Source organism: Paramormyrops kingsleyae, chromosome 18, assembly GCF_048594095.1.
Source record: "Paramormyrops kingsleyae isolate MSU_618 chromosome 18, PKINGS_0.4, whole genome shotgun sequence".
In the NCBI taxonomy this organism is placed as follows: domain Eukaryota; kingdom Metazoa; phylum Chordata; class Actinopteri; order Osteoglossiformes; family Mormyridae; genus Paramormyrops; species Paramormyrops kingsleyae.
Window position 1 is genome coordinate 23,188,870 of NC_132814.1, and position 27,078 is coordinate 23,215,947.

The window sequence follows — 27,078 nt, forward strand, 5'->3', positions numbered from 1 at the left end:
AGGCTTTGTACCACATCAGCCCCAGTTATACATATATTGGTCACAGACAACGCTGTATTCGTACTAAATGGTGGTAAGTTACTTGTGTTCTCTACTGTGAACACCCGTGTAAAATAATCATTAAACTCATTTACTATATCAATTTCATTTTCAATTATAAGGCCCTTGCTATCCTGCAAATTAGTGATTTCAGCTTTTAGAGCTCTTTTGGAGTTAAAATATTGGAAGAAACTTTTAATGTCATCCTTAGCCTTCAATGCAGTCTTCCTCTCTACATTCCTCTAAGCGAGTCTAATGTGATTTTTTTAACTCAATCTGTAGACTTCGTACTCCTGCTTAATTTTGAAATCATTAGTTATTTTCCATTTGTGGAAGAGAGCCCTTTTCCTCCTGACTTTATTCTTAATTTCTGTAGTAAACCACCTTGGCTGCAGTTTCCTAGATTTAGTTTTGCTGGAAACAGGTATAAAGTCCTCTTGCACTTGCAACAATGTGCTTTTAAAAAATTCCCATGCCTCTCATCTGTTTTGCTATTTAACTCCATCTAGTTTACAGTTTCTAGTTTCAGTCTTATACCATTAAAATTAGCCTTCCTAACATTGTATACTTTTGTTTTGGACTTTGCTCTTTGGATACTAAAATCTACCTCAAATTTAACCATGTTATGATCACTACCATCCAGTGGTTCTAAAACCTCAAATTTTTCAATCCTATCCTGGTTATTAGAGAAAACAAGACCAAGAAGGGCTTCTCCCCTGGTAGGGGTATGATCCTGATATCGTCATATAACATTCTGCTTTCCTCTGCAGCTACATTAGATGCTCACTATAACCATATTACAGTTTGTATGGATTGAGTGTTGCAGTTCAGTTAACACATCAAAATCACGAAATATTATTTATGAAATTCTGATGAAATCTCATGTTACATCTCTAGTTCCTTTGAAAGAAATGCTTGGAACAAAAGAAAAAAGTTATAACAGGCAGTTTATTGAAAACAAGGATAGAAAAACTATTTTCTAGCTGTACAAACATTTCAGATTACAGCTTTGCGCACATAAAATGGAATATAAACACTGAAAATCGGGGGGGGGGGAGAACTGGCTCTTTAGATACAATAAAAATATTACCCATACTATGTTTGTGGAAAATCCCAAATTCACCCATTTCTTACATGTTCATACTGAAGATGTGACCAGCAGAGGAGAGAATCAAGCCAAATATGTTCACGCATCATATAACTTTGCACTTCATTTATTAGTCAAATTTACTTAAACTGATTGTCAATAAGTGTCCCTTTCATTTTTGCCTTCTTCGCCTCCAGCTCAGCCTGTTGATGTAAAAGAAAACAAAAAAAAAAACAAAGAAAATGAACGTCACCACACACTCAAGCTCGTATATAGCATAAAACAGCTAAACAGCAGATGTGTTAGTCGCAGAAAATACTGACCTTTTTTATATACCGAATACATATCACTAGATAAAAAGTCAGCAGTTTGGACGTTTTTTTACGCTTGAAGTTATTATGCCGACAAGTTCTGTGGCTACGTGCAGTATCTGCAGTGGCAATGTTACAAGGGGTGACGGTAGCACTGCAAATTATTAACAACAAACTTACGGTAGTTTGGGTCGTATGTAACTAAAATATCGAACAGTAGTAGGCTTAGACAATATCTAATTATTCATACCATCTAGACATTACACCACGGCATGCGGTATTTCGACAGCATTTTAAAACACAACACTATTCCACTATTTTGAAATCCATAAAGATACAGTTTCGGTGAAAGGAAATACTGCAGTTTGCCGTGTTACCGTAAAGCTGACCAAGCCTAAATAGCAGTTTTACTAATAAATTCATTTTTGGTTTGTAAATGAGAAAATGATGTTTTCAAGTACAAGCGTGTAAGCGAAATATGTAGTAACAGTTGTGTAAGCATGTTAATGCACTCCAAGTCCTGCATTACATGCTGCAGGGGTCCTTAGGTAAAAGGGTATATATTGACATTGTTCCGGGATTTATTTGTACCAGACTGAAACACAATGAATGTGCCAAGCATATTAAAATATTTGACAGCAGTCAGATACCTGCATGGATTGCATGTATCCAGTGCGACAGGAACCGGCGATGATTTTTTGGGAGTGACAGAAATTACCCTCACACCCCCCCCCCCCCCAAAATCGAGAAAATATAAACTTGCCCCCCCCCAACCACCGATCTGTGAAATATACAAAGGGAGACTGACTGACTGACTCTTTGTAAAAGTAGTTTTCACTATAAAAATAGTGAGTGAAGAGTGTGCATATCTGTACAGTGTTTGTGAGCAAGTGTTTATCAGAGCAGGCTCTCTTTGTGTTTATCAGAGCAGGCTCTCTTTGTGTTTATCAGAGCAGGCTCTCTTTGTGTTTGTCTTGAAATTGACTGGCTGTTAGTGCCCTATTTTGAATTTTATAAAACTGAGTTATTGACCGACATATTTAATAAATCTTTGTTAGCGGAGCAAGTGTCAGCACTTTTCTTGGACCTCATGGAATAGTGCTTTGGAGAAAGAGCTAGAAAGAGCTAGCGTAGAGCCCTGGAGGTCCTGGAATCCTGGAAATCCAGGTGAAACCTTACCAGCTCTTGCAGTCTTTTCTTGCTCATCCCTTTTCTTTCTAGCTGCTTCTCAATCACTTTGGCATTCTGGGCATATGAATCAGCAACTTCTCTCTGTTGACAGACAATTTGAACACTTAAATCACTGGAGTTAAATTTATTATAATATATTTAGAATATATATTTTGTATTTCACAAACAATATATTGATTTTTTTCTGTGTGTGTGTATTTATATTACACACACACACACACACACACACACACGACTACAAAAGATACGCAAAAAGATGAGTATTTAAAAATGGAAAACACTAATTAAATGGTCAAGTATCTTTCAACGTACCGCTTCAATCTCCTCTTCCTCTTCATCAATTGTAGAGACAGTAACAGAGCTAAACTTCCCCATATCTTTTGTTCGCTTTGTCATCATTACCTGGCAGAAGTAAAACAGTACACAATTAGAGCAAGCAAAACCCTTCAGAAAAATGCATTACCTTTCAGCCGTGATGGAAATGCTAAACAGTACAGAACACAAACAAGTTTAAATGTGGCTGCTTGTGTACAGACAATTCATCTTCAGCTGTGTTTATATCCCATTTAAATGCCCTTTAAAGTCAGGAGGAAAACAGAGAAAAGGGCCAGTGACCATTGAAAACATACCCTGACTTTTTTCGGAGCCTCCTGCTTCTGGCTGTACACACTGGTGTTCCCAAATCCCTGGCCAAACTTCACCACTGCACCATCAACAATGAATGTAACTGGCGTATTCTTCATTTGGTGTTGATAAAAGAGGAGGAGGCCACACCTGCAAAGAACAGCAAATACCTGTTAAGCTATGAAAAACCATGATTATAGACAACTACACAAAGTCTTCATAAAGATTTCACTATATAGAAACTAGCCAGCAAAATGTACACTGAATTCCAGAATTAATACTCCATATTTTCCTGTCATAAATGCTTTGATTGTCAAGGACAAAGTTTTTTATTTTTCATTTACCACCACTTTAACAGGCATGAACAAGCGCCACACTTAAAACTTAATTTTAAAAGTCACACATTGTGGAAGTGCTGTCTGTTTTCATTACATACGGAGGGGTGTAACAAAAGACAAAAGTTAGAACTGGAAACAGCTGCATCAACTCAAAATCCCCTTAGAAGGAAATTGGCCAAAAACCAATAAAGCAACCACAAATCGAAGCACCAGTCACATCACCATTACAGACTGGCATCAAAGGTATTACTGCAGAATTTTGTTTTCCTTTTCCAGGTAAAATCTTACAATATAATCCTAGTAGTACATTTTTTTTCTCCCTTATCCTGAATCTTGCATCTTTATACCACTCTTTGCTGAAGAAGCAGTCTTTAGATCATTCCATAGATGTTCTATAGCAGGCGTACTAAACCCCCCATGCAATTTACAGAGGGGATGCCCCAGGACCTCCAAGAAAAAATAACCGAGTACCCCTGTTCTACAGGACTGAGGTCCAGGTTCGTACAGAGCCATTCATGGACATCAATTTTTGTAAAAAAAAAAAAATTAAGTCGACTTATAGGTTGGAGCTGGGATACAGGTTCTGGTCATGTTAAGAAGTGAAATTCCAAAATTCAGCTTTCCGCCTGCTGCTGCACCCAGGTTTGACAGTTAGTGTGCCCTTCTTTAGGGGCTGAGCCGTCTTGGATTTCACCAAATATATCTTTTCAAATTAAGCTGAAGTGCTACCTTGGTCTCAAGCCTAATAACATTTTTCCTACACAAGGTTTAATTTCAATTACTTAAGTAATATAGCAGTACTTACTTTCCACATTTTTTTCGATACTGCCGTTCAATTCCCTCTGGTCTATACAAAAAAAGAACAAGATGGTACATTATACAGACACCCACCAATCATAGGATACAGCACATAATGAAGTCCAGGGTAACTATTTCTCATGGAGGGCCAAATCTGACCTTCACCATGTCAACATTATTTTTTAGCTTTCAGTATGTTTTATTAGTGTATTTTTTAAAAATGTATTTCTATTTAGTTTTTATAGGTGATAATAAAGGAATTGTTCTTATTTTTTGATATCCATTATTACATTATTAGCCAGGTCACATGGCTACTGTTCATTTTACCTTTTCAGATACACATTTTCATCATCTTCGACGTTGCAGAATTTGTGAGCATGTTTAGCAGCATCGATCACTCTTGCTTTGTCCCTTGGCCTCATTGGAAGTTTTTCCATCTGGCAGTCTGCAAAGTAAAATATTGTCAGAATGTCTGTTACACAGCACAGAAAATATATACATCTCAGAGGGCAAAAACAAAAACAAAAAAAACCAAACAAGTCATTTTACATAGAAAAACATCAGAATAGGTTTCAACAGATTTAATAAGAATATCTGCATACCACCCAACATCAACTCAGTTTCAAACTAAACTAAGGTGATTTCTTGCCATGTAAAATTAACATTAATCCTACTAACATGCCTCACTTTCAACACAGAAATTTCACACACTGATGTAGAGCACATATAATTCTTGCTGCAGCAATTTGTATTTAATAAATTTGTGATCGAAATATAGTGAAATAAAGTTATAATCAAAGCAAGATAATCATATGAATTAGTTCACATATGGAAAGAATAGTAATGCTTTCACCATAATTTAAACACAACATTATGAAGTCTCACCTAAAACCAGCACCATCTGACCACAAAGACAGTAGTAAACATGAAGTGGTTTTTCTCCATCGTCGTATTCTTCACGATCTCGAGTATCTGAACAAACAACACTCCGAGACACTACTTTCGGCATTGTGTAAATAACATGTAAATAATTTGAAACAACTAGAAACAACTCATCTCCCCTTTGTAGAAAACGAAACCTGTCCACTGAAATATACGTCATCAGTCCATTGATGTAAACGTCACAAACATAGTCCGTCCTGATTCGCTAGTCGGCCATTTCCCATCTCACGTCTTCATGTGATTGTTTATGGAAAAATATTTTAGAATTTAGAATTTTTAGAATTTGGTGGTCAGTGGTCATTGTCAACACACCACAGCACACAGTGCGCAACAACGAAATGTGTCCTCTGCATTTAACCCATATGTGACTTTCGTGACATAGCAAGGGGTGGATAATTCAGCGCCCGGGGAATTTTTCTGAAAGGAGAATAGAAAATTTTGCTCCACCCAACTGACCGAAGTTGGCATCCCCGATAATTCATATTTATGTAGAATTCTCTAAAGGTCAGACAGAGAAAATAGCTGTACAACTTTCAGTCTATCCCTCGAAAATAAAAAAACTAAATAAAAAACTGCACAAATATTAAAAATAATTTATATATATTTGTGTGAGAAAATTAGGCTTAAATGATCTTCATATTGTTGTAAAACTGATATTGTGTATGTAATTATATATTATATTTGTGTGTTAGCTTAGTCGATTTCAAAACATTCCCTAAAAGTTACTCTGTATTTGCAGTGACCGTCGAATATATCCCTGTATTAATTGCCTTGACCACTAGTATACCATATTGGGTTAAGTAATGCCTCATCCAGTTATTTAGCTAATAAAGTTAACTAATAAAGTGAGCTGGTGGTGAAATTTAAGAAATACATGGCTGGGGTACCACATCAAAGGCAGCCAACATTTAATACCAGTGTGTCAGATGTTTCCCCATTTGGCCAGCAGATGTCGCTGGCCATCCCATCCGTTTGTCTTCCTAATTTCCCCTCTTGATTGAGTGATTGGCATGACAATGATTGTTAATTCCCCTCACTGTTACTGTATAACTCCCAGTTTCTAGTGTTATTGATTCATTGGGGAATCCTTGTTGATGATCTCATATGTGTTTTGTGTATACAAGTGTCTGCCCTTGGCCTGTTCCTTTGTAGGTTGTGAGTGTTGTCAGTGCTATGCTTTTGTGCCTGTTTCCCATGAATTTTAATTCCAGCCTTTGTGTATTATGAACATCCTACCTATCTCAGTTTTGACCCCTTGTGGTTCTTTTGTTTCTAGTACTTCTTGTGTTCAGTTGAAATAAAGTCCCCCTCAGTTTCTAAAGGCTACTTATCGACCCTAACTCTACCTTGTGTCCCGCCATAAAACCCTAAATCATCATATACAACTACAGCATAGTATAGTCTAATATAGGTATAAGGAAACTTTTCAAAGGGCAAGTGAAATCATAATTTCTATTTTTGAAACTGATTTACACCGGGTAATGACAATTGTATAGTCACATTTCAGTAGAAAGAGGTGGCGTCCAGTCAGGGCACCTGCCAAGGCAGAGGATGCCCACAGGGCAGGCAGAAGGGCCACCAGTCTTACAACATATTTTCATTTTTACCGCATTCCATAGCCCTGTTCAAAAATCATTAGGTGCATTTTATTTATTTAATAAATGAATGAAAAAGTTCTACCAGAAAATCACATATAGCCACTGCATCAGGTCAGCCTCTGGAATGGCATACAAATGCTGCATAACGTAAAACTTACATTTTCATTTTCAATAAAGTCTTTATTAAATTTCATAAAGATTAAGCAATGCAATTAGGAAGTAATTAAATGAAAAATGACAAAATGTAAATTACATACATAAATACAATAAACATGAATCTCGGAAAATTCATTGTGTTTCATAATTACAATAATATTTAAAATAGTTTATACATAAAGTGTTCAGTATGAAAATAAAATATATAAGGTTTAATCATGGACCCTAATTTATTAGGTGTATACATAGAAATAATACTGCCATTTTTAGACTTTAATTAAAACATTTCAGAAACAATTGTCTGATTAATACAGTTGTATCAAAAATTCAGATTATAGTTCCAAAAACATGGGTGGCAAATATAACGCAATACCTGATGAGGAAACATTCTTTAAAAGAAGAAATAAGCAAAACAAAGAATGAAAATGTGGTACTCATTTTTTTTCAAACAAAATCTTTGGCATACATAAAGAACACATTGCACAATTTCACATTATATGGACGAGGACAACTTTAAAAGTATTTATCATGTTTAATGCCCCAGAATTTGAAATATAAATCTTTACTGAAAAAAGCCTAACTGTCACACATTTGTGTGGTACGAACTGTTTGGACTAAAAGCATAAATAACACTAATCAGTGAAATGCAATAGAACTTGCAGACACTTGGCAGAAAAATAAATATATACATATCCAGAATTACATGTGTGCTGCTGTCAAGGTTGCATAAAAGCTTTGCTTTTTTCAAAGAAATCATTTACTCTGCTGAGATGAGATTCCCCACAAAACTGCGGTAAGATGAGCTTCGAATTTCTACCATCACTTTAAAAATATTCTCAGCAGCCCCATAGAAAAGGAAGTTACAAAAAATGAGGCGTCCAAAACTCAGCACAAATCTCTATATAATGTATAGCTGTCAGGGGTACTTCTACCCAACTGACATAAAGCATAGTATAAATTGTACAACTCAAGTTACAATTTCTTGAATTATTCTACTGACTGTATATATGCAAGCATGGATTGCTCACATATATATTTGAAAACGCCAATATATGAAAATGCTGGTGGCATATTCTCAAATTAAAGGAGAGCTATGGCCTTACACATCTGTTTAGCTGTCATACTCATAAAGACAGCTTTTCAGGCAGCAGATAAAAATGTTACTAAAGCAATATTTCTCTGCAGTGTACCTTGCTGTCTGTAAACGCACTTTTCAAACAGACAGTGTCTCAGAAATCATCCAGAAGCTTCAGAAAATCACAGTGGACTATGTAATGAATAAAGACCGTCCTTCTACTTTCCTCTTTCTGTTAAAATAATAACACAATTTTAGTATTTTCTTGCTGTTTCACTTCTGTTAACAGGCAGATATTATATGTAGCTTCAGTATTATTAGGGACAGTGCAAGCTGCTTTGGACTAAAGTATCTGCTAAATAAATGAGATGTATTATTCAAACTATTCAGTGCATGTGTGAGTGAATAGTGTGTGAGTATAGGGTGTGTGAGTGAATAGTGTGTGAGTATAGGGTGTGTGAGTTTAGGGTGTGTGAGTATAGGGTGTGTGAGTGAATAGTGTGTGAGTGAATAGTGTGTGAGTATAGGGTGTGTGAGTGAATGGTGTGTGAGTATAGGGTGTGTGAGTGAATGGTGTGTGAGTGAATGGTGTGTGAGTATAGGGTGTGTGAGTGAATAGTGTGTGAGTATAGGGTGTGTGAGTGAATGGTGTGTGAGTATAGGGTATTTGAGTGAATAGTGTGTGAGTATAGGGTGTGTGAGTGAATGGTGTGTGAGTATAGGGTGTGTGAGTGAATGGTGTGTGAGTGAATGGTGTGTGAGTATAGGGTGTGTGAGTGAATGGTGTGTAAGTATAGGGTGTGTGAGTGAATGGTGTGTGAGTATAGGGTGTGTGAGTGAATGGTGTGTGAGTATAGGGTGTGTGAGTGAATGGTGTGTGAGTGAATGGTGTGTGAGTATAGGGTATGTGAGTGAATGGTATGTTAGTATAGGGTGTGTGAGTGAATGGTGTGTGAGTATAGGGTGTGTGAGTATAGGGTGTGTGAGTGAATGGTGTGTGAGTATAGGGTGTGTGAGTGAATGGTGTGTGAGTATAGGGTGTGTGAGTGAATGGTGTGTGAGTATAGGGTGTGTGAGTATAGGGTGTGTGAGTGAATGGTGTGTGAGTATAGGGTGTGTGAGTGGATGGTGTGTGAGTATAGGGTGTGTGAGTATAGGGTGTGTGAGTATAGGGTGTGTGAGTGAATGGTATGTTAGTATAGGGTGTGTGAGTATAGGGTGTGTGAGTATAGGGTGTGTGAGTGAATGGTGTGTGAGTGAATGGTGTGTGAGTATAGGGTGTGTGAGTATAGGGTGTGTGAGTATAGGGTGTGTGAGTGTGCCCTGCAATGGGTTGGTGCCCCATCCTGGGTTATTCCCTATCTTGTGCCCATAGCCTCCAGGAAAGGCTCTAGACCCTCGCAACCCTGAATAGGACAAGCAGCTACTGAACATGGATGGATCTCCAGACTATTCAGTAGAATTATGTTGCCCATAATACAAATGCATTTAAAAAAAACAACAGGGATCCAGCAGCTAACGCTACTTGGATCTCTAATTACAGTGAAAAAATCTCGATCACAGTTTTGTCTCTGGTCCGCGAACTGTAAAGACAGGAAAAGAGTCTCGGATCTTGGCAACCTCTACAGCACAAAGATAGCCGAAAACTTTGTTGTACCATTCTGGGGAACGCCCTCTGAAAATGAAAAACAGAAGAATATATCAGTCTTTAAGGTCCAAAATATACATACAACAGTAAGAAATGGTCTGTGAACAGAAGGATGTTACAGAAAGAAGAAGAGAGGCATGAAAGAGAGATACAGCTCTTCTATCCTTAAAATGGATAACTGAATAAGGTTTTAGGAAATATATCCAACGTGGATGTGATTTAAAGGAGTCTGATACCAGTATGAAGTAGAGGAGCTGAGGATGCTGGGATTGTTGTCAAATGCTTGGGGCCTTGTTTACTGTGACTGTGACTGTGTTCAGCGAATATGTGCCGCACAAATGCATTCAAGGGCTGCAGATAAGAGAACAGTGTGTCTGGTTTGCTAGAGAAGAGACATGTTTGACGTCACTGTGGACCTCAGCGAACAAACGTCTGCTGTACTCCAAACTTCTGTTCGTGCAGTGGTGTATGCACGGTTCTGGATACACTGCATGCAGTGGTGTATGCACGGTTCTGGATACACTGCGTGCAGTGGTGTATGCACGGTTCTGGATACACTGCGTGCACTGGTGTATGCACGGTTCTGGATACACTGCGCAAGAACGATTCGCTAGTGTGCACTTTAAACACCAACATGGATGCTAGTTTGCAAACCCTACAGATTATTTACAAGGTAATAAAACTGTTACATACATGTAAATGTGTGTGTGTGTCTGAGCACAGACTCGTCTTGAATTGAACCCTGTGAGTTGGCTCTCTGAATTTGTATAACATAGAGAAACAGACACAAACCTCACTGCTGTGATACGTGTGCAGGGAATATCAGAATAATAATTTTTTTTTATTTATGTACGTCTGAAATGTATTGCAGTGTCGGTTTTATGGTATTTAATAAGACTAAAAAAAGTAAAATTCTTGGATCACATTGTGCCACTCTATGGGAATCTTCACTCTCTGGCCATGCAGTAGAAAAATACTCACCTAAGGTCAGCCCTGCAGTAGTGGGTCAGCCTTGAGCGTCCTGCTCCACACGGCTCAACTAGCCAGCGAGAGGTAAGCAGCACAGCCCGAAGGCCAACCTCCAGAGGTCCTTTGTTGTGGTCCACAGAGGAGGAGACCAAGAGGCAGAAGCCCTGCACTGGGTCTGTGTGCCACCTTCTGTGGGAATATGCAGATACAGTCTGGATAAAGCCTTCTGGCACCTTGTGGACATAGCAGCAGCAGGCAGAATTCTGAGAGCTCAAAACTGTGCAAAAACAATCTGCCAAAGAAGGATAGTATAAGACTCTGGGCTCGTTCTGGGCAGCTTTCTATCAGATCATTTCCTGCTGAAACTTGCTGTAAACCGAATACTCCGTGTTTGCGAAGTTATCAAGGCAAGTGACGGCGTCAACGATTTAAAGACAATTTTGAATTTCCAATGCGCCTTATGTTTTGTATATTCTTACGTTTTTTTTCTTCTTCTTCAAATATTAACAGACAAATGTACAAAGTAAAACATTGTGGACAAGTGGAAAAAACACTGGATGGCGTACTAGTCTATTGCATATAGAGTATAGGTAAAGGGGAAGGGGGAATCCTCCAGTCACTAGCAGGGGGAGAGACAGGAAAGCCCAAGTGAGCTCTCTCTGCCTCACTGGCTTGGAGGACAACCGACCGGAAGAGACTGACCCATGTCTGCTTGGGGGACGATGTGCTTTCCTTTGACCAGCCAATCACAGCCGCTTTATCACCACTAGTGCTTTTGTGTATTTTCCCCTATTTCCTAAATAAACCGCACCCTTTTCACCCTCTAGGGGGCATATAGTGCACCCATGTTCCCTATACTACAACACACAAAAATAAAGCATTCTGCTCTTTTCTGTCAGTAACACTAACATATTTACAATGAAATGTAAGCATGAAGTTACAAACATTGTATTACCTAATTACTCGATACAATTTAAACTTGGAAAATGTTTCTATTAGGCTAACAATCTGGAGTGAGGTGGAGGGAGCGTAACAATTACACGACTAGTGTAAAAGTTTCCTGCCGAGGTCTTAATTTACATTTTATGAAAAAATATAACCAAATTTCCATTGAGCACACAGGTTCTGACTTGATGAATGAAATAAAATAAGGATATGGCTTAAATTTCCACCCAAAAATATCACTCCTAAGAAAGAATATTGCTCCTGTAGTACCTCAAAACAACGAAGTCCCTCCGAGGGTGAGGTGCCATGCTGTCAGTCACGTACTGAAACACCTCTGTGTTCTCCTCAAGTGCCTCAACCACGCGGCTATGCAATAAGTCGTCGTCCCATAGATGGCGCTCCCGCAAAATTCTGTGCAACACGGTAGTGGGTGGAGCCTCGACGTCTGTGGATGACTTCCACAGGCGAAAAGGGTGGCCGTTCCCAACCTGGACGACAAAAATCGTACGTCTGAGAATGGAACAATCAAATTTCTGTTTCACTAGTCGAGGCATAGGCAAGAATTTCAGAGACGGTCATTTTAGAGAAATAAAACACATTTCAGAATAGCCTTATTAATGATTTAACAGAATTTACCCATCTTTGCAAGAAATATTTGGTCTACACTTCTCATAACTAAACACTGCTGCAACATGCAGTGTCATTCCGAAGGAAATTTATTTAAAAATATACATTTCTTAACTAGTCATTTTCAAAATTCTAAAAAGATATATCATGCAGCAGATGAATTCAGTAAATACCAGCATAACTGACTGCAGTGAAAATTATGATAAATTATGACTTCATAGACCAACTGAACTGTAGATAAATATTCTTAAATTTCTTAAACATTCAGTTCTATTATTGTAAGTAATATAATGAATTTTGTTAATAAAAAAGATATATTTCACCATTTTAAGAAATTTAAGTTGAATCCTGCGAAAGTCCGGTGAATTCCACATTACCATTAGTATTGTTTAATCTCTTTTCTTAAACAGAGACAAAAACATGTCCGCCCACATCAAGCCAGGCATCCATCCAGCCACGCACAGTCAGGTTGCTCCGCCTCTTCTGAATAAAGCACACTTGTCACTCACTAACTTGACTAACTGGCATGGTATAAAACCACCTGGTGCTCATTTATCCCCGTCTGAAGTATCAAGTGACCTATCATACTAAATGAGAGTTTTGTGATCTAGTTTTTGTGTTTGAAACCTGCTCGTTTTACTGACCTTTGTCTAGTGGTTTGGTTATTTGCACTGTATTCCCCGTATCAACTTTATGGCTTTCAGTCTGTTTTTGGACTACCAGTTTGGATCATGATTTAGGTTTGTTTGCCTCTGCTTGGTTTTCAATCTATCTGTGGACTATAGTTCAGAATTTAAACGTGTTTGTTCCGTACTTGCATGCCCTCCCCATCTAAGCATTACAAATAACAATTACAGGTTAAGTATATGCCTAGGCCAGAAAATTCATGTATACAAGTAAATAATACTGTCAGGGTTAGTCCTGTTTCTGCTGCCCCCTAGTGGTGTTCTGGCTCATTGTTCACTGTACCTGTGTTCTGGGCATGTCTCCAGTTTCTCACTCCAAGAGATCACCTGACTGCAACTACCAATCAGTTCACTTCATGAGTCAGGCGCTCACACCTGTTCCTCGTTGATTATCTCTTCCCCAGTGTATTTAAATCATTACATCGTTCAATTGCCAGATTGTCTTTTACTCCTTTGTCTGAGATCATTTGCCTGCTGTGTATGGTACCTGTCTACTAACTTTGCCTTAGCCTCTATGAACATAAGAACATAAGAACAATTTTGTACCTCAACCCTATTTGAAGATTCTGGTGTTTTTGACCCTTAGCCAGTTCCTGGATTTTCCCTTTGCTTGCCTCTTGTGCCTTGCTGTCATTTCTTGACCCTGCCAGTAATCTACTTCCACACTACTCCTGTCTCAGCCCGGGACCGCACCCATGAATACAAATGATCAACTCTGACATGCATTATGAAATGACACATTTATGCTTTACCTTCCTGTAAGAGAGTTCAGTGTTATCAGGGGCAGGTTTGATATGCCATTTTTTGCTCTTTTCTGTCATCTCCCGCCGCAGGCACTGAATACTGTCCTCCAGATAGGCCCTGTAATCTGCAGGCTCTCCCTTCAGATTGATGCCCGTGCCGTGGAGTGGAAGAGGCTGGGCGTCAGCAGCAACATAAGAGTTCTGAGACTGCAGCATCATATCCTGTGGAATCTGCGCGACCAAGGAAAGGAAATGGTTCAATTACTTTGCCGTTAAAGAGTTAATGAATGACATAAAGTGTCATATCCATCCATCCATTCCAACCCTGAGACACTTCCAACTCCCTACCGGGCCTGATAGGCTTGAGGCAACAGCACTAAGCTGCTCATCTTGAATTAAATCATGCTACTCATATATGAATATGAATTAATTACAAAGGTAGCTCAACATTACAAGTAAGGAGATAAAAGTGACACAAATGGTCACCTGGACCTGAATTAAGAAACATTTTTCTTAAGTAGGGGAAAAAAATGAATATTGCATTGTTTTCAGCTACTTGAAACAATCAGCATTTCATAATTGTTTTATAAAACCAATTTACCTGGAAGAGCTTCTTGCACTCCACAATCATATGGCTGAGTGCTTCAGTAGCAGACATGTTCTCATTTAAATCCCTTTGATCTGGCTTGCCGCCAACACCTCTCCTGTGCTTCACCCTGTAACAGAACAAAACTAATCAAAAATCAATGTCATGCAGGGGAGGAGGAGGGGTCTCACAGCAGGGGGGGCTAGGGGTGGTGGGGGGTCAGTAAAATTTGCTGACTCTTGAAGCAAATTACTTCTTGGTAAATTGTTGCAAATTCTGTGTGATCATCTGTGATCAAAAGGTACACTAGGTAAAATTTGCTGGCAGGGGGGTCCCCACAATCGGCCCAGGGGTGAACGCCCCTCCGCCCCCCGCCCCCCCTCCACTACTGATCTTATGTATCATTTTCATAGACATAGAGGAGTTTTTAAAGGGGCAGTTCACCCCAAAGTTATTCTGCTGGGAGTTGCCTAGTTTCGAAGACATTGGCCATAGAAATGCCACTCTTCTCTCGAATATAATGGGACTGAATGGTGCTCTTTCTGTGGTGTTTACACCGAACTCCACACACCAATCATATCACTGTGCAGAATATTTCGCCGGGGAACTCGTGCTCGTATCTTCTGCGTAGTGATACGACTGGTGTGTGGAGTTCAGTGGAAGAAAATAGTCCCTACATTAAACTGCTCACTACAAAGTCTGCGGATTATCTTGAGTAACCGGGTCATGAGTGATAGACATTGCTGTAGATAAACTACAGTGTACTATACAGTGTTGGGCAATCAAAGACAATGATGTTTAAATGGTTTTCATGTCGGTGTAAAACTATGATATTACATCTGCTCAATTGTGTCAGTGTAACCATTTCCAAAACTCTTTTAAAGTCATCTCAGTATTTTGCAGCAACCATCCAACACACCAACATACAGTTGAAACCAGAAGTTTACATACACTTTATAAAAAGACACATAACCTTTTTTTCTTACTGTCTGACATATAACCCGACATATAATCAGACAATTATATGATATCTTAGCTTATTTCTTTTGATTTGCCCATGATGGCACACAAGGAAGCAGTGCGTTTGAGGGGTGCCTTAAAATACATACAATTAACTCAAGTGGTGTCAATTAACCAATCAGAAGCCATGACTTCATTACCTGGGCTTAACCAAATTGTTTGAAAGGCACAGTAACCATAGTGTATGTAAACTTTTGACTTTGAAGAAAGTTATAAAAAATTCTCCAAAAATTTTCTCTCTTATTATTCTGACATTTCGTAAATAGAAATGATTTTGGTAATCCTAACTGACCTAAAACAGGAAAAGTTTTGTCTGATTATATGTCAGACAGTATGAAAAAGGTATCTTTTTATACCTGGGCGAATTGCCTTCTCTCTTCGAGATGTTGAGGTGAAAGACGGAGGGGGCCAGGCACACGGCCAAGTTGCCGGCCGTCATCTGGTTGCCTTGAGCAGAGGCAATGTCACTAAGGAAGTACAACAGAGTCTGCAGCACTTCCCGGTTCTCATCTGGCAACAGGATGACCGCGGCCTGAGCCGCTTGCAAACACTGGTCCTTAGGGACATCTTGGAATGAGATGCAGGTGGGAGAGAAGTCAGTTTCTATTTCACACATTGAAATTAAATACTGGGAGAAATTAAATGAAGCAAAGAACATTTTCTTATTGATAACTGTTAACTTTAATAAAAGTTACTTAGCATTAAAATAAGAAAACATTCTATAAAATTAAAAACGAAACACAAAATAAAAAAATATATACAGAAAAATTAATGATGCAAAACTCACACTGGTAAATTTGTAAGAATGCTTCTGTTAGCTTGCTGGTAAAGACAGGTTCTGGTAGGTCCCTGAAGTACTGCTTCAACAAATCCGCCACATCATAGGCTGACTGGCCTTCATAGCTCACATGATCTGGGGAACTTTCATTCAGCTGTCTCAGAGAATGGATCCGGGTCTTCACACCAGACTTGCGGAAAATGCCAATCTAATCGTACCATTTAAAAGGGGGAAAATACATTTAAAATACGTACATACGGTCAAATCTGCGACAAACCATGTCTGATTGGACAACTGGATTTTACCTGGTCCAAGCATCGGCTACGCAAGTAGCGCATCGCTTGCTGAATGCTCTGAGGCAGCGGCTGGCCACTCCGCTGGACATTCAGGATGGGTGGAACCCCAAAGACGTTCCTGTCCCTGTAGTCTGGAATCTTGCTCCTCCTCATAAACTTTGGAATAGTCCTGTGTAATCAAGAAAAGGAGATTAGATCATGCTCATGCTTGTCTATAGACTTGCAAGAGCTTTATTTCGCAAAATGGGTTTAGCATGTAAGGGACCAAAGACACAGTAATGTAACCAAGTATGAGGATACTTGACAATACTCCCAAGAGGATGAGGATACTTGACAATACTCCCACGGGGATGAATATACTTGAGAATGCTCCCAAGAGCTCCCGTTAGCAACCTTAATAGTTGGAATTGTTCAGTATCATGTTCCAACTATGCATTGGGAAACACACCCGACATTAGCTGAATGAATGAATTCATAACATGTCCCACTATATATCCATATCTTCCATAACTTAGTAGAGAATGGAACAGTAATACTTTAGTCTAAATTGTCTTTTCGCCTATCCTATGTTGCTCTCCATGACACACACAGATACATATACAGATGTAAGCAAACTTGAGTTGGCCAATGTCTACTACCACTGGGAGCAGTGGGGGTTAATGGCCTTGCTCAAGGTTCCAACAGTGGCATCAGTCTGACTGTCATTGAATTCAAACCGGTCACCTTCCAATTACAGGTAATAGTCCTAAAGTGGTGAGCCACACACTGCCACAGTTCAGGGGACAGGGTTACAGGGCTACTACAGCCTAACCAGGACCCAGGGACCATGAGGCAGGGGGCACCTTGGATGGGATGCCAGTCCTTCATAGGTTCACACACAATAGCACACACTGTTGGCAATTCACCTAATTGCAAATGGGCTACAGCAACCAAAATTCACAAAGGGCAGCCACACAACATGGGAAGAACATGTAAACTCCACACAGAAAAACAGAGAAGGCTACAACATACTTATATATCTACTTTAACTTCAAGAAGTTGCAGTACATTTAAAACCGGATATTTTCTAGAATGTTACAGTAAAATCATAAATCTTACAATCCGTGATGTTCCTTCTATGAAAATGTAGCTACAAAATGTCTACAGTGCCTGAATGATTCAGCCTTTTGCGGCGGAAAACTTACCAGCTCCAGGCAAGTTTACTACCCGCACAGTATTTCTCCATAATCGCTGTCAGTCTCAGCAAGGAGAATTTCTGCAGAAGATTGAGCTGTGCAGCTGACTGCCGATTTATTTCCAGTGAGGCTGAGTTCAGGCTGGGTCTATGCGAGTTTTGAAAACTGTGCCACCTCAGTTTCCTGGAAACCAAAACGAAAATCAGCAATCTGGCAAGAGATGATTTAGGTGATTTGTATTCCTGCTGGTTGGTGATATACAATAATAGCAGAGATGTGCAAAGAGATGTGCAAGGACAATGATGCAGGTAATTTAACTAAAAGCATCTGACCTGCTGGGTCTGGTTAAAGAGGCACCCACTCCAGAATCTCGTCGTTCTCTCATGTCAATATCCTCTGTTTCATTCAGCGAATTTCCGGTACTGCCATAGTCACTTGCTGCTGTGCCAATGTCCGACATAGACTGCTCTTCAAAATGCAGGCTTGAAGGATATGCGGTTTCAACCTGCTCCTCAGATTTTCCATCCAGCTCGCTGTCTTCCAGGTCTAGACAGATTCTCCTCGACCATACGTCTATGCTATGCTGAAGGCCGTGAACATGCTCAAGGATATCATCCAGGTGTTGGAAAACCTGGTCTCCTTCCAAGTTAAGGTCTTCAGTGCTCTTGGTTGCCTCCGGCACATTATCATATACACTCCCTACAGAAGTACAGGAATTTCTCCTCAGTTGAAACCCTGCAAAGTCCTGGGATTCACTAGTGCTAGCCATAGAGATATCGGTGTTGTCCATTTGCCACCTATTTGAGTCATTATGGCGTTCAGGACACAAGCTTTCAATAGAAAGTGACTTGGGAAAGGTGCCTGGCTTGTGGCCAGTTGGAAGATGAACCAAACAACTCTCTCGTCTATTCCCAAGTTTGCTTGAATGCTTTGTCCAATTTGCTACCTTTAGGTACATCTCGTAATCCTCCAAATAGAATCCCTTATATTTTGGTTTAATTCTCTCATCTGTAAAGGATCGTCTTGCAGTAGTCCTACAAATTGTATAAGCCTTTCTGTAGTCCGCTAAGCTGCTTTTCTCACGAAAGGTTGGTTTCAAACCAGGCAAAGTCTGTGTACAATGCAAACTAACATCAGCTTGCGGAACCTCTTGTTTCACATCTTTCTCCTTCACAATCATTTTCTCCCTTTCTTTATTCTTCTTCCGGAATGAGTCTAATCTCTTCAAAATGTTTCTGGAACACCTCTTCGCCTTCTCTTCGACATACAACTGGCCTTTTGAAGAACCGTCTGCTTGATTGCTATGGGTTGACCTGTTAGGGGAGTCTGAGGAGGTCAGTCGTTTGGTCATGGTCACCAAACTGGAAGATGTTCCTCTGGTACTGCTACTCAGACTACTGCTGCTCTGGATTGAGGTGGTGTCAAGGTCACTAAAGTCACTCAGGATACTCTCAGAGCTTGCTGAGGTCCTCTCAGTTGCTGAGGAAACACCCATTTTTGGGGTCATTGGTGGCGTGAGAGTATTTAACCTAGACCATCTTTTACTGTCCCGCTGAAATGCCCACCGGTCACTTATTGCACAGAGGTCATCATCCTCCGAGTCCTCGCTCTAAAAAAAAGAAGGAAAAACAACAGAAAATTGTTCAAACTTAATTTATATTATTATTTTATTACTGGAATTATCCTCAAAGCCTCAAATCACACTTTTTTTTACAATCATTAACAAACATTTCTCCATACTTAAGTCACTTTTTTCAAAACTCAGTTTGCATCACCAACATACAGCTTAGCTGAACAGTTAATCAGTCAATCTCACCTTCAAAATCCTATCACAGTTTAATGCATTTCATTAAACTGCATTTCATATACCCACACTGATAATGATCCATAGTTTAATCCATGTTGACTACTGTTGTGCCAATTGTGAGGAGCTTTGAAAAATTTACTTCAGTATCCTACAATGATGTATATGTTAACTGTAGTGCACTGTATCTGTTTTCTGTACTGTACATATTTTTTGCACTATACAGGGGTGAGACAATGAGACTGAATCAGCCGGTATTAGAATACAATAATTTATTAGAATGATGCAGGGCCTCCTTTTACAGCCAATACAGCATCAGTTTGAATGACAGACATTATAACGACACTGGAATGACAGATTCAAGTCCTGCATGTGACCAGAGGGATTTTGAGTCACTCCTCTTGCAGAATAGTGGCCAGGTCACTAAGTGATGCTGGTGGAGGAAAACGTTTCCTGACTCGCTCCTTCAAAACACCCCAATTAGATGTCTTAGTCCCGCCTCCTCCAGTAGCTTGGACCCACCTCATCCGCAATCTGATTCGTTCTCTCTCTGAACCAATCATTTTTCGTTCTGCCCTCAGAACATTTTTGTCTAAGTAAAAAACCCATGAGCCAGCAAGACACGCACTAACAATCTGTCCTCTTTGGACATGTCTCCGCTTATGTTATTGCATAATTTTATGTGCAGCTCTGCTATTGCTCTGCTAATTCAACCTTCACACTCTGCTCTTACTGATAGAATGTGCAATCAGTGAAGACTGGCCACCAGGCCACGCATATATAGGCATGAAACCTCAAACAATATGTTAGTCAGTTTCATTGTCCCACGTCTGTATGGTGTAAATTGTGTTGCCCATTGCGGCACCTTATGTTATCTGTTACACGTGTTCTGTGTCCTATCTGCATGTCACATTGTGGGCCCAAAGGCACAACACTTCATTTTATTATGCACCAGGTATCTTGCTGTGATCAGCCTAGGGGGAGATTCTGCTGAGCTGCTAACCATCTAGCTCAAGATTAACTATTTTGTCACGGAATACAACCAGCATTTTTGCTATTTTGCTCCCCCTAATTAAATAGCATCCTAGGCGATCGCCTATGTCAACACTAGGGCGGACGAGCTCTGGCTGTGATGATAATGATGTGAACTTGATCATGAAATGATTCGAATTTGTTCTGATTCCTTCATGGATATATCAATTTAATACAAAATTGTGTTTTTCAGAGGAAGCACTTTCCCAAACTGTAGTTCTTCATATCAGCAAAATATCAACAATGCCAATAAGCTTCAATGAAATGAGGCCAAAATGTGCTGTAATATCCTAAGATAAAATGGAATGGCATGACAGGCAATTAAGTGGGCTTGTTGAAATAGCTTCTCTGTTCCACCCACCTGCTTGTGCTGGAAATGCACTTCGAGCCTCAAAGAGGCACATTTGTTCAGAGCTTTCAGTCTCCTGCACATGGGACACAGACAGGACAGTAAGAACTAAAGCTGATGCATCAGATAACTAATCCAAGTTTGCCTGTGTCAAAATATAAATATAGAATATTTAAATATAACATATTGTATTTCATAAATATAGCTGTGAAAACATCTTTAAAAACAAGCATATTCACACCGGATTCTAAATAATTGCAGCTGAAGTTTCTAGGAAGGACATTCTAACTATAGACAGTGTTAACAAGGCTTTCTCACTTGTGTCATGGTCTATATGCTATTTAAATAAGGCTGTGACGCAAAAAAGGAATTTTCATGTCATTCATCTATAAAATGTGTTACATATTAAACACTTGAATCTAAATTGCAATTTGTATTCACACTGTCTATGGAGCAGTTCAACACAAGAACATAAAAACATTTACAAATGAGAAGTGACTAATAACTCGGCTTGCTTTTCTCTAGTGCATACTTGAATTATTTTGAATACTATGCCTCCATTACAATTTTAGGAAATTCATTCCAAACACCAGAAACATTATTTTACATTACTGTGCTTGTGCACTGATGTGTCCATACATGTTCTGACCACCCACATTCTGTCTTTCCTTACCACATCCAGAGCTAGAGTCCTGTTTAAGTGCCACTGAAGTACTGTATGACATCATGTATGTGACTTACGAACTAGTGAAATCGGGGGTGCAGCTTTCAATCTGCCCCCACCTAGAGGTCAGCACAGACAACTGACTCGTTGATGGACTTTGGCTTTGACCTTGATCACAGTTCACACCTTGCTTTTAGCAAGCAAGTCCACTCTTTCTTTTTGACCTTTGACCTCCAGAGGATTTTTTTTTCTCCCCACGTGGGAGTTTTTGGTTCCTCTCCTCCATTGTCACCTGACTTTCTTTCTTCTTGTTTTTTTCTCTGTCTTCCCTTTTCCCTGTTTTCAAATTACTGAGTACAAATGATGTAATGATGTATTACACCCATGTAAAGCGCCTTGGGGTGATGGTTGTGAAAGGCGCTATATAAAAATAAATTGAATTGAACTGAATTATGTATAAATGCATTACTTCTTTGTTACACTTTAAATTGAAAGCTAGCTAGTCTGTATTTGCCCCACAGACCTGACCAGGATAAGTGGTTAGAAGATCTATGGACAGTCTCTGTTTGTAATTCTATCTGTGAAGCTCGTGATTTTCACCCTGGAAGCATTACTACTATGTAACCAAGTTGATACAACACTTAGTTGTATCATATAACAGAAATAAAGTAAAAACTATATAATGATTTTTATTTCTTTACCTGCATAATGATTTCAATGAGTCTTCATCCAAAAAATCATGATCGTTTTTAACAGCTGTGATGTCAATGGGAAATTGGCCATCTGAAAAACAAATTTCATGTGAACTAAAACAACCTGCAATATTTAGGCCTAACTGGTGTATGTGTACAAGGGTCTGAGCAGCAAAGCAAACATTTAAGTTATTCTGTTTTAGAAGTAAAATTATCCAGGAGGATATGTTATGCATTGACATTGTTTAAAATATTTTATCTACCAATAACATTTCTTGTACCTCACTATCAAATGCTATCAAATTTAATGTTAAACTTTAATGTTTGGCTTTACTTAGTACTTCCTGTGAAGCAAGCAGGCTGTTCGACATTGTTTCAGGAAGTTCATGAGGGATCCTTGCACTAAAAAGGAAGCATCTCTATATTCTGTCATATTTTACAGTCAGTATAACAGCTACCTTCATACAGCTGTGCATATTGCGGAAAACCAGCCGCCCGTAGCCAGCTGCATGCCTCCGCTGCTTCAAGTTCTGAGCCAGGAAAACAGAAAATGTAAAATTATTATACTACTAATAATAAAAATAAAATGTTAACAGGGCCATTAAATGCCCTGCAGGTTTTCATTATAGTTTTACTAATCATGGCAACAAATTTGTATAATTATATTAAAAACATTTTACAAAGTTGGGATGGCACGTTGAATTCAAATGAAAGCAAAAATCAGTGGTCAGCAAATGAAAGTAAATGATGTTTGACCTGGAAACAATGTAATAGCACATTATTTTGGTGCTTCAACAAATAAATTTTATTAGTTTTTTGCAACACATGCAATAAATTCCAAGAAAAATTGCACAGTAAATAATTTACCACTTTGTAACACAACCTTTCCTTCTCACAACACTTAATTAACGTTTAGGTCCTGAAGACACCAACTTATTGGTGTAGTGTTTCATGTGTAATTTTATCCCATTCTTTTCAAAATGTGCCACACATTCTCTCTCGGGGACAGGTCAGGACTGCAGGCAGGCCAGTCCTTCATCTACACAGTCTTCCGTCACAATCATGCCTTTGTCTTGCTGAAACATGCATGGGTGTCCATGGAAGACATGTTGTCTTGAAGGCAGCATTGTTGCTCCAAAATCTGACTGCAATTTTTGCCAATAATGGTACCTTCACAGAAGTGCCAGTTACCCAAGACACAGACACGACCCGATAGTGTAACAGGTGCTGGCTTGTGAACTTGCTGGTAACAGTATGGATGGTTATTTTCTTCTTTGACATGACATGCATTTCTTCCAAAAAAGACCAGTCCTGTTGACTCATCTGACCACAATATGCATTTCCACTGTGTGATGGTTCATTCCAGATGCCCATAGAAGTCAACGGTGCTTCTGGACACTGTTAACAAACGGCCTCCATTTTTGCCCAGTGCACCTATATGATTCGACTTCAATTACATATTGTATGATAAAGGTTTGCCAAAGTACTCCTGAGCTCATGTAGATATGTCACTTAATAAACTACGGTTCTTGATGCAGTGCTATCTGAGGGATTGCAGATCGCAGGCAAGCGTAGGTTTGTGCTCGTACATTGAAACTTCTCCAAATTCCTTCAATCTTTAAATTATATTATCCTCGGTTCTCATACATTTCTAGGAAAGTTGCTGATCCTCAGCCCATCTTTGCTCCTAAAGCACTGTTGAACATCAGCTGTTTCAAATTACATCATTTTCTTTTTTTAACTGATTATTGGCCTGAAATTGCCCCATCTCAGCGTTTTTTGGAATGTAATATAGACGTCGATGGCAAGAATGGATGTACGTTTACAAAAAAATGAAGTTGAAACAGAGTAAACTGTTTGTGATGGATTGCAAGTCAAAACGAATTAAGCTATCACTGCTTTTTTTTTTTATTTGCATTTTCCGTACCGTCCCAACTTCTTCCGAGTTGGGTTGTTGATGTCTGTGACATTCAATTTCAATACTGTTATATAACAAACTGAAGAAAGAATATACAGACGCTCCTCTACTTACAAATGAAATACGTTCCAAATGGTCGTTCGTAAATTGAAATGTTCGTAAGTCGTTATTCAACACCATTTTAAGGGTACACGCAAGTACAAAGAACTAGGATTGATTGATGTTGCGGACAGGAAACGGGAGCCCAACGAACACAATCTGGACTTACAGTCCTCTTCGTTCATATGTCTGAAAGTTCGTAAGTTTAAAGTTTGTAAGTAGAGGAGCATCTGTATATATTATATCAATATTAACCACAGAATTTGTTTGTCTTTCTAAACCAATTCTGTTTTATCAATTCTGAAAAAAATTGCAGAAAACAAAACATATGACATGAATACGGGTGTTGTAGCACAAATCTTACTATTATTGAGATGTGCTATTATTAATTGATCAACTACAGAGTGACTTTTTGGGCTTGAAGCTGGTATTCAGGTTGCAAATGAGATGAAGTAGAAGTCTGTGGCTTTCAGAGGTGTCACAGGATCCAGGCTTATGGTAAGTTGAATTTGCAGATACAAAAACATTTCACATCCTGCTTATCGTGTGTTTGATACATTACCTATTTCACAATTATGGGACCATATGAGCAACACGAGTGATATAAGCCACAACATTCCAAGAAAAAACTGAATCGTGACATCAGACATTGCCCCTCCCTGCGTAATCACTTATCCAGTCGGGGGTGGGCGGTGAGCCAGGAGCCTAACCAGGAAATTCAAGTCACAAGGGAGGACTTGAAACGCCCATACCGGTGCATACTGGTGTCTCACTAGCATATGAGAGGTCTTTATCTGAATAATCTGTGTGGTACACAAATCAGGGAGTCCATTACTTTTAACTAACGGATTAAATGAAACATATTTTCTTCCGAGGTTGAACTTCCAACCACAACTGCAAAATTTTGCAACATTTGTCAGATGTCACTAAATTCTGGGAAATTATGCAGTCTAGCACATTGCTATGAAACACAGACCAGAGTTTTGATTGACTAATAATTACTCACACAATTTCAGAAAAATCAGAGACTAATTCATCATTGTGACAGAAGAAAACTGCACGTCTGCCATTATAAACAAGAAAACAATAAGAGTACCATACAGACACAGGGACATTGAAACAACTAAAGACAGAGCAAACGACTTATTTCGCATAAATCCATATCTTAGTGATTTTTATTATCCTTTCAAACTGTTCAATAAAGCTCAAAGAAAGAAAAAAATAAAAAAATTATTTGCCTCACTTGCTCATCACTTTGGACAAATTGTCTGCTAAATCATTTTTAATAAATTAATTTTAATTATTGTTTTCAAATTCTTTTTCTTTCTGAAGAAAGCTGATCGAATTATTAAAAAATTCTAAACTTTAAAAGGAAAAAGAAAAAAAAAAAACTTTGTAGTTGGTGAACCATTATGGCCGGACTGAATACGCTTCTCATTTTTCTTCTTGGGACTCGACATGTTGCTCCCCAGTAACATTCCACAACCCCCGTAGTCTCAGAGCACCATAAAGGCCAAGCTCTCCTGAAAAAGCCATGTGTTCCCACGCCTCCCCTGCCTATTAAAGTCAGACTCCACGCCACCACTGTGTCGTTCTACAACCCAGAAAATCCTGGGAAGGATGGAACAATAATTAAGGCCACTTGTGTATGACTTCGTGCGTTTTAATACTTTCTGAATCTTGTGAGAAGTAGGGAAAAAACAAAAATACAACAACGTCAATGGTACATGTTAAATATGAAAAATAAATGGTAAATCCAGACTAAAAATGCTGTGCAGAGGACAAACCTACATCTAATTCACTAGTTGCTTACTCTGGTTTAGTCACATAATCACCCTTTAGTGAAAGTAACTTCTGGAAGACTAGTTCTTCTTTGCTTGTTTATGTGACAACTTCAATTCTATTGATTCATGAGTAAAATCATTCTCTGTTTTAAGCTTAAATAATCAATTTAGCACAAAATGTCTGCATGAAAGGCACCTTTTTCCCCATATGGCCAAGCCTGACTAATGCCCTTAATGCAATATATGCACTGCATAGATATCACCTTTCCTTAGAAATCGAGTATGGTTTAGCAGGGGATTTATTGAGCATATATTAAATATCCAAACAATCTATGGACAAGTACAATTTTTGTTTGGTCTATTTTGGCACACACATAGAAACAACTGTTTTGTTCTTTAATGTTATAATAAACTACACAAATACTAAGGCATGTGAGTACTGTATTAAATAAATAAATAAAAATGTTAAAATAATGCTGGTAAGACATAACTGTACCCTCACAATGCATTCCTAGAACATTCAAAAGCAGCATGTAAGAATAATACCTTAACATCCTGACACACCTTAACATCTGTAATATACATTCATAACAAACATTACATGATTGTATGATTATAATGCTTGTTGTTGTCATATAATGTGTGTTATTAATGTTCTCTCTGCAGCAATACAGAACATAGAAGAGAAAATGTAAGGTCAAGTAACATGACATCTGGCAAGCAATAACAACCACAGCACTTTCATTCCCAGTGTGAATAAGACTCTTAATGATTCGTATACAGTTAAAAAAGAAACACTGCCTATTTAATACAGTGCACTGGCAGTTGTGTGCTTCCGTCCCATGGCCAGTTTTGTCCACCAGAATTATAAGAAGGATAATAGAAGAACAGATTTGCCATGTCTACTGTTCAAAGCAGTGCAACCAGGAAAAAGATTCAGTCTGGACCATTGTAACCTCTCACCACGCCCCCTTACAGCTTCCTGTGAGACCGTGAAGAGGAAGAAAAAGTTTTCGTTCCAGGTTCACTGATATATGGTTTTATGAAACGCTACAAATAAATAACATGTGACAGACATAATTTAGGAAAAGGGAAGTAAAATTA

General features: G+C 38.9%; 2 protein-coding genes across 5 annotated transcripts in view; both read right to left on the reverse strand.

The window, feature by feature from the left end:
• Window positions 1-969: 969 nt before the first annotated feature.
• steep1 (STING1 ER exit protein 1) lies at window positions 970-5,497 on the reverse strand. The gene is made up of 7 exons (XM_023834028.2): window positions 5,274-5,497; window positions 4,716-4,833; window positions 4,396-4,437; window positions 3,258-3,402; window positions 2,941-3,030; window positions 2,617-2,709; window positions 970-1,329 (listed from the first exon to the last, which is right to left on the reverse strand). Exons 1-7 carry the CDS (start codon window positions 5,488-5,490, stop codon window positions 1,267-1,269), a joined length of 768 nt encoding a protein of 255 aa, XP_023689796.2. The 5' UTR covers window positions 5,491-5,497; the 3' UTR covers window positions 970-1,266.
• A 1,590-nt stretch (window positions 5,498-7,087) lies between these two features.
• Window positions 7,088-27,078, reverse strand: part of stard8 (StAR related lipid transfer domain containing 8) — a 34,631-nt gene continuing 14,640 nt past the window's right edge. For all 4 annotated transcript variants that reach the window (XM_023834228.2, XM_023834227.2, XM_023834230.2 and 1 more), the window contains 13 exons: window positions 22,632-22,703; window positions 22,183-22,264; window positions 20,830-20,893; window positions 17,965-19,241; window positions 17,642-17,815; window positions 16,467-16,626; window positions 16,171-16,369; window positions 15,740-15,950; window positions 14,379-14,493; window positions 13,787-14,008; window positions 11,992-12,209; window positions 10,789-10,965; window positions 7,088-9,834 (listed from right to left, as the gene is read on the reverse strand). In XM_023834228.2, the coding sequence (XP_023689996.1) occupies window positions 9,717-9,834; window positions 10,789-10,965; window positions 11,992-12,209; window positions 13,787-14,008; window positions 14,379-14,493; window positions 15,740-15,950; window positions 16,171-16,369; window positions 16,467-16,626; window positions 17,642-17,815; window positions 17,965-19,241; window positions 20,830-20,893; window positions 22,183-22,264; window positions 22,632-22,703 (3,089 nt within the window). In that variant the 3' untranslated portion in view covers window positions 7,088-9,716. The remainder of the gene's footprint in view (window positions 9,835-10,788; window positions 10,966-11,991; window positions 12,210-13,786; window positions 14,009-14,378; window positions 14,494-15,739; window positions 15,951-16,170; window positions 16,370-16,466; window positions 16,627-17,641; window positions 17,816-17,964; window positions 19,242-20,829; window positions 20,894-22,182; window positions 22,265-22,631; window positions 22,704-27,078) is intronic.